This window comes from Octopus sinensis, linkage group LG28 (assembly GCF_006345805.1).
Source record: "Octopus sinensis linkage group LG28, ASM634580v1, whole genome shotgun sequence".
Classification (NCBI taxonomy): domain Eukaryota; kingdom Metazoa; phylum Mollusca; class Cephalopoda; order Octopoda; family Octopodidae; genus Octopus; species Octopus sinensis.
In genome coordinates this window covers 11,588,036-11,595,535 of record NC_043024.1, presented here as the reverse complement: position 1 = coordinate 11,595,535, position 7,500 = coordinate 11,588,036, and the positions used below count along the sequence as shown (strand labels likewise).

General features: G+C 41.6%; 1 protein-coding gene across 4 annotated transcripts in view; it reads right to left on the bottom strand.

The window, feature by feature from the left end:
* The window catches only part of LOC115225888, a 41,250-nt gene that overhangs the window by 23,828 nt on the left and 9,922 nt on the right, over positions 1-7,500 (bottom strand). For 2 of the 4 annotated variants that reach the window (XM_036514752.1, XM_029796890.2), the window contains exons 6-9: positions 7,215-7,349; positions 6,217-6,376; positions 4,438-5,117; positions 321-2,367 (exon numbers count right to left, since the gene is read on the bottom strand). In XM_036514752.1, coding sequence (XP_036370645.1) covers positions 321-2,367; positions 4,438-5,117; positions 6,217-6,376; positions 7,215-7,349 — 3,022 coding nt within the window. The remainder of the gene's footprint in view (positions 1-320; positions 2,368-4,437; positions 5,118-6,216; positions 6,377-7,214; positions 7,350-7,500) is intronic. The other 2 variants (XM_036514754.1, XM_036514753.1) reach the window with 2 other exon arrangements.

Sequence of the window (7,500 nt, the reverse complement as noted above, 5' to 3'; positions counted from 1 at the left end):
AAGAAGCCTGTCGTATATATGTATATATATATATATGTATGTGTTTGTGTGTTTGTCCCCCTAGCATTGCTTGACAACCGATGCTGGTGTGTTTACGTCCCCGTCACTTTGCGGTTCGGCAAAAGAGACCCATAGAATAAGTACTGGGCTTACAAAGAATAAAGTCCTGGGATCGATTTGCTCGACTAAAGGCGGTGCTCCAGCATGGCCACAGTCATATGACTGAACCAAGTAAAAGAGTAAAAGAGTAAGAATGCCTTGCTACTGCCCTTCCCCCCTAACTAGAAATGGTAAGAGTGTAAAAGAATGCAAGAACTAACCGGGAGAAGAATTCTCTTCAGGAACGTCTTGGAAGACAAACACATTGCCATCGGATTCTGTGGGAATAATTTTCATTTCTTTCTCCAGGAATGGTAAACTATGAAGATAAGATCTTTCACTGTCAGGTGATGATGGCGTGTCTTTCACAGGTGTGTCTGTAAGATCTTGGAGTGGTGCTTCTGTGATGTCTTGGAGTGGTGCATCTGTAATGTCTTGGAGAGGTGCTTCTGTAATGTCTTGGAGTGGTGCTTCTGTGACGTCTTGGATTGGTGCTTCTGTGACGTCTTGGAGTGGTGCTTCTGTAAGATCTTGGAGTGGTGTGTCTGTAATGTCTTGGAGTGGTGTGTTTGTAATGTCTTGGAGTGGTGTGTCTGTAATGTCTTGGAGTGGTGTGTCTGTAATGTCTTGGAGTGGTGTGTCTGTAATGTCTTGGAGTGGTGTGTCTGTAATGTTTTGGAGTGGTGTTTCTGTAAGATCTTGGAGTGGTGCGTCTGTAATGTCCTGGAGTGGTGCGTCTGTAATGTCCTGGAGTGATGTGTCTGTAATTTCTTGGAGTGGTGTTTCTGTAATGTCTTGGAGTGGTGTTTCTGTAACGTCTTGGAGTGGTATTTCTGTGATGTTTTGGAGTGGTGTTTCTGTAATGTTTTGGAGTGTTGTTTCTGTAATGTCTTGGAGTGGTGTTTCTGTAATGTCTTGGAGTGGTGTGTGTGTAATGTCTTGGAGTGGTGCTTCTGTAATGTCTTGAAGTGGTGTGTCTGTAATGTCTTGGAGTGGTGTTTCTGTGATCTCTTTTACAGGTGCTTCTGTAATGTCTTGGAGTGGTGTGTGTGTAATGTCTTGGAGTGGTGCGTCTGTAGTGTCTTGGAGTGGTGCTTCTGTAGTGTCTTGGAGTGGTGCGTCTGTAATGTCTTTGAGTGGTGTGTCTGTAATGTCTTGGAGTGGTGTGTCTGTAGTGTCTTGGAGTGGTGCGTCTGTAGTGTCTTGGAGTGGTGCTTCTGTAGTGTCTTGGAGTGGTGCTTCTGTAGTGTCTTGGAGTGGTGTGTCTGTAATGTCTTGGAGTGGTGCGTCTGTAATATCTTGGAGTGGTGCTTCTGTAATGTCTTGGAGTGGTGTTTCTGTAATGTCTTGGAGTGGTGTGTCTGCAATGTCTTGGAGTGGTGCATCTGCAATGTCTTGGAGTGGTGCATCTGTAATATCTTGGAGTGGTGCTTCTGTAATATCTTGGAATGGTGCTTCTGTAATGTCTTGGAGTGGTGTTTCTGTAATGTCTTGGAGTGGTGTGTCTGCAATGTATTGGAGTGGCGTTACTGTGATGTCTTGGAGTGGTGTTTCTGTAATGTCTTGGAGTGATGTGTCTGTAATGTCTTGGAGTGGCGTTACTGTGATGTCTTGGAGTGGTGTTTCTGTAATGTCTTGGAGTGGTGCGTCTGTAATGTCTTGGAGTGGTGCGTCTGTAATGTCTTGGAGTGGTGTGTCTGTAATGTCTTGGAGTGGTGTGTCTGTAATGTCTTGGAGTGGTGCGTCTGTAATGTCTTGGAATGGTGTGTCTGTAGTGTCTTGGAGTGGTGTTTCCATACTTTCTTGCAAAGAAGCTTCTTCACTATCTTGTAGAAGTGCCTTTGTCATGTCTTGGAGTGGTGTCTCCACACTGTCTTGTAGTGATATCTTCCCAGTGTCTTCCAACAGAGTCTCCACAGAATCTTGCAGTGATGCCTCATTAGTGTCTTGTAGTGTCTCCACACTACCTTGGGCTGATACTTCCACACCGTCTTGGAGTGGTGCTTCTACAGAAGAGTCTTGCAACACTATCTCCAAAGTGTCTTTCTGTGCTGCACCCACGCTATCTTGATGTGATGTCTCCACGCTGTCTTGAAGTGGTGTATCCAGAGTGTCTTGGAGTGGTATCTCTACAATGTCTTCTTGCACTGGTAAAGTTGATAATGATGGTGGTGTTGGTGGTGCTGGTGGTAGTGGTATGACTGTAACTGCTGAAGTCTGTGGTGCACTTACTGTTTTGCTTACCGAAACACAGGAACCTGAAATAATCTGTTGATCACAGATTGAAAAAATGAAATATTTGTAATTTGCGGCAAAGAAACAACTTGAATCCTAAACTAACAGAAGTTATTTCTGGTAACTTTTAAATGTCTCGGCTTCTAAAACACACCAAGCATCATCCTTTAACAACCGTTTTTCATGCTGGCATAAACTTTGGTCTGACAAGATTCTGCAAGCTGAACTCCAGTGTTGTCTTTGGCCTGGTTTCTACAACTAGATGCCCTTCCTAATGCCAACCACTTTACAGTGTGTAACGGGTGCTTTTATGCGGCACCAGCACTAGTGAGGTGGCCAAGTACCTTGAAAGACAGACAGAATAAAAGGGAAAAAGTTCCCACCACAGGGTGATAGGGAATATTCAAGAGGGGGGAGGTGGCGTTATGCCATGGCTTAGCAGGATAGAGGGACAAGCATAGGTGACTTACTACAGAAGGGATACATGGCTACCACACATTATATAGGGGTGGGAGAGGGGAGTAATTGGGATGGGGTAAAGATTAATGTATAAAGTTGTCGAATCTGGGTAAGTTTATATGTTGAGAGGAAAAAGAGAATTCTGACATTTTGAGAAAAGCTCTTCAGTAACACTGAGTAACAAACCTTTTTTTTTGTCTTTGTTTAGTAAGTGTTATTTCTTATCTGTTTCTATCTAGAAATCAAAGGAAATGACTACTATTCCCTTCACATTTTGCTTTTGTTTCCTGGACATCAGTATTTTGAAACTGACCTATTTTCCAATACATTTCAGAGAGATTCAACGCTGAGTTGCTAAAGCAGAAATATTGTTAGAGGAAATATTCTGCTCAATACCACAGATTAGCTTATCAGTTGCTTCACCTTAACCTCTTGAGCATGTCCCTTAGTGGCTGACAATACATTATAGCAAATATTCTGCTCAATACCACAGATTTGTTTGTTGTCTTTGGTCAGTGAGTGTTATTTCCTATTTGCTTCTATCAAGGAATCAAAGGAAATGACTACCATTCCCTTCATATTTTACTTTTGTCACTTGGACACCAATGTTTCCAAACTGACCTATTTTCCATTATATTTTAGACGGATTTAGTGCCGAGTTGTAGAAACAGAAATATTCTGCTCAAAGACAAAAAATAGGGCTACAACAAATATTCTGCTCGATACAACAGATTTGCTTGTCAGTTGCTTGACCATAACAACATGATCATGTCCCTTATTGACTGACAATATGCATCTCTGATGATGAGCAGGAGTAGTGGGGGAGCATCATAGCCATGTGTTGAGAGGGATTCTTTGGGGGTTTGAATAAATGTAAGAAAAGCGTAGTTTGAAGGAAATATTTGCCATTTTCCATAGTTTCTAGGGGTAATCAAACAGAAAATAACGATTGCTACCCATAGGAAAAAAAATCATGTAATAGAGAGCAAAAAGTTATGAAATATTAAAAGCACTGAGAATATTTATTTGAAGAATTTTCAGGAGGGAGAGGAGTTAAAAGAGAAAGGTTAATCAAGCAAAAAGAATACGGTTTCAAATTTTGGTAGAAGGCCAGCGATTTTATGGGTGGGGTGTTTAGTCAAATACATCAACCCAAGCACATGACTGGTATTTTATTTTATTGGACCCAAGAAGAATGAAAGGCAGAGTTGACTTTGACAGTATTTGAACTCAGAAGAGATCCTGAAATCAAGGTGTCACATAAAAAGCATCGGCGTGGGTGATGGTGCCATATAAAAAGCACCCAGTGCAAACTCTGTGAAGTGGTTGGCATTAGGAAGGGGACAGAGTTGTAGAAATATTACAAGGCATTTTGCCCAAAGCGCTAAAGATTCTACCAGCTTGCTGCCTTCACCAAACCATCATCATCACTATCATCAACATTTAACATCCGTTCTCCAATCTGGCATGGGTTGGATGGCTTGACAGGAACTGGCAGGGATAGTGGGGGCCAAACCAGGTTCCAGAGTCTGTTTTGGCTTGGTTTCTACAAATCTGTGCCCTTCCTAATGCCAACAACTTTACAGAGTTTGCACACACCAAAATTTGAAAACAATGTATAAAAGAAAACTGCCCAAGTGTTACCTTAGATACAGCATCAGCCATCTGCCCACATCGTGTCTTGTCGATACTTTTATCCAAATCTGTGTTGTCGTCAGTAATTATGATCAGGTGGGAAGAATGGTCACTGTCTTCAGACGCCGATGTAGATTCTTCTGGAAAGTAATGACAGACTGGCGCCAGCGAGCGTCTCCTGTCGGCAGGAGTGGAAGTAAAACTGCCACAGTCTTTGCTAGGAGAAACCAAATGGTCCGTAAGGGGTTCGGATATTTCTAAATGATCTGCTTTCTCTGAGAAAATTGCAGATGAAATTCCGCTGATTTCATTTGAGGTTTTTACATCGTCATTAAGAGGTAAAGTCTTCGTAGGAGACAGATTCTGGGCACTTTCGGTAGTTCTGTCATTAGAGGACGGAGCCAAGGTACTTTGTTTTTGTGGTTCTTTTCGTTTGTTTTTCTCGTAGGTTTTCTTTACAGACTGACCGATGCCAAACGTTTCCAATTCTGTAACGTCTACATCATCACCATCGCTGTTATCCGCTTCATTGCAAGAATTAAAAGAAAAACATTTCACATGATGTGGATATAAAATTTTACTTGCAAGCGAGGTCTTGTGAAACCTCGAGTTTATTTCACGGGTGTTTAACGAATGGTAAAAGGGTTTGTTCAAGTAGACAACTTTGTGCTGGAATTCTCCCTCGGGTCCTAAAAAAGAAAATTAAATTATTAAAAGGGCAATCATCATCATCATCATCGTTTAGCTTCCGCTTTCCATGCTGGCATGGGTTGGACGGTTCAACTGGGGTCTGGGAAGCCAGAAGGCTGCACCAGGCCCAGTTTGATCTGGCAATGTTTCTATGGCTGGATGCCCTTCCTAACGCCAACCACTCCATGAGTGTATTGGGTGCTTTTACATGCCAGACGAGGCTGGCAAACGGCCACGATCGGATGGTGCTTTTTACGTGCCACCGGCATGGAGGCCAGGCGAGGCTGGCAACAGCCACGATCGGATGGTGCTTTTTATGTTCCACCAGCACGGAGGCCAGTCGGGGCAGCGCTGGCAACGCCCACGTTCCGATAGTTCTCTTATGTGCCACCGGCACTGGTATCACAGCTACAATTTCCATTGATATTGATCGATTTTGATTTTAGAACATTATAATGATTCTTCTTTAAAGACAAAGTTAATTCAAAGGCAGCAATTATAATCATCATTAAAATTAATCAAGCTTGCAAACGGGTCTCTATATGGCTGCTCAACTTGCTAGAAATAGAAACCAAATATCCTTTACATTACACCTAACCATAAAATTGCTAAGTTACGGGGGACATAAACACACCAGCATCGGTTGTCAAGCGATGTTGGGGGACAAACACAGACACACAAACATACACACACACATACATATATACGACGGGCTTCTTTCAGTTTCCGTCTACTGAATCCACTCGCAAGACTTTGGTCAGCCCAAAGCTATAGTAGAATACATTTGCCCAAGGTGCCATGCAGTGGGACTGAACTCGGAACCATGTGGTTCGTAAGCAAGCTACTTACCACACAGCCACTCCTACACCTACAGGGCACATATGATGAGCTTCTTTCAGTTTCCATCTACCAAATCCACTCACAAGGCATTGGTCGGCCCGGGGCTATAGCAGAAGACACTTGCCCAAGATGCCACGCAGTGGGACTGAACCCGGAACCATGTGGTTGGGAAGGAAGCTTCTTACCACACAGCCACGTCTGCACCACAATGATGACAATAAGTAAACCATTGGTATTCTGAAAGTCTTCGAGTCTTACCTGGCAGGTTGTAGTTCTTTATGATGACAGAGATGTCCCAATTGTTCTTGAAGCCAGGGGAATGGTTTCTGACAAGACAATTCAAAACACTTGATGAAACCACAATATCACATTGGTATTTCTTGGCTAATTCTTCAGCAATTAGGTCCTCACTGCAAACCTACAGATAAACAAAAATCTTGTAAGATGTTTTCAACAATTTATCCTTTATCCTCTCCAATACAAGTTAAATCATTCTTATTTCTTTATTGCCCATAGAGGGGACAAACAAGGACAGACAAACGGATTAAATCGATTACATCAATCCCAGTGCGTAACTGGTACTTATTTAATCGACCCCAAAAGGATGAAAGGCAAAGTCGACCTCGGCAGAATTTCAGCTCAGAACGTAACGGCAGACAAAACACCGCTAAGCATTTCACCTGGTGTGCTAATGCTTCTGCATTAGATAATTAACCCTTTTGATACCAACCCGGCTGAAACCACCTCTGGCTCTGTAGTAAAAATGTCTTGTTTTCATAAGTTCTGAATTAAAATCTTCCACCAAACCTTAGTCACAATTTATGCTGCTAATACTAACTTAATGATAACTAAGTTATTTCACTAAATTCTTTGTTATATTTAAAGTAATTGAAAGAAACACAGAGCATCTCAATAGAAATATGGTAACAAAAGGATTAAAATATATATAATAGAGAAACAATTCTTAACCCTTTTGATATCAACCTGCCTGAAACAGCCTCTGGCTCTGTAGTACAAATATCTTGTTTTCATAAGTTCTGAATTAAAATCTTCCACTAAACCTTAGTCACAATTTATGTTCCTAACACCAGCTTAATGATAACTAAGTTATTTTACTAAATTCTTTGTTATATTTAAAGTAATTGAAAGAAACAAAGAGCATCTCAATAGAAATATGGTAAAAGGGTTAAAAGAAAGAAAGAAAAAAGCAAGCAAAGAATGAAAACAAGACAAAACAAAGAATGTGGTATTCTCACCTGGTGGCACCAACTGGAATCCTGTTTACCTGGTGTCTTCTGGTGGATTGGATAACGTGATGTCAGATGTTTATAATCTAGAACCGTTTTACATTTATTCTTTTTATTTGTCAGCAAACAAGCTGGAACGTTTCCCTGAAGTAAAAGACAGATTCATAAAGAGTCATACGGCACCAATTGCTTTGGTGAATGACAGCTCACACCTGTCATACAAATACTACCTTTAGTCACATTTAAAACCACCTGTCTGAGACCCATCCATCATCAAATGTTGGCCATTTGCTTT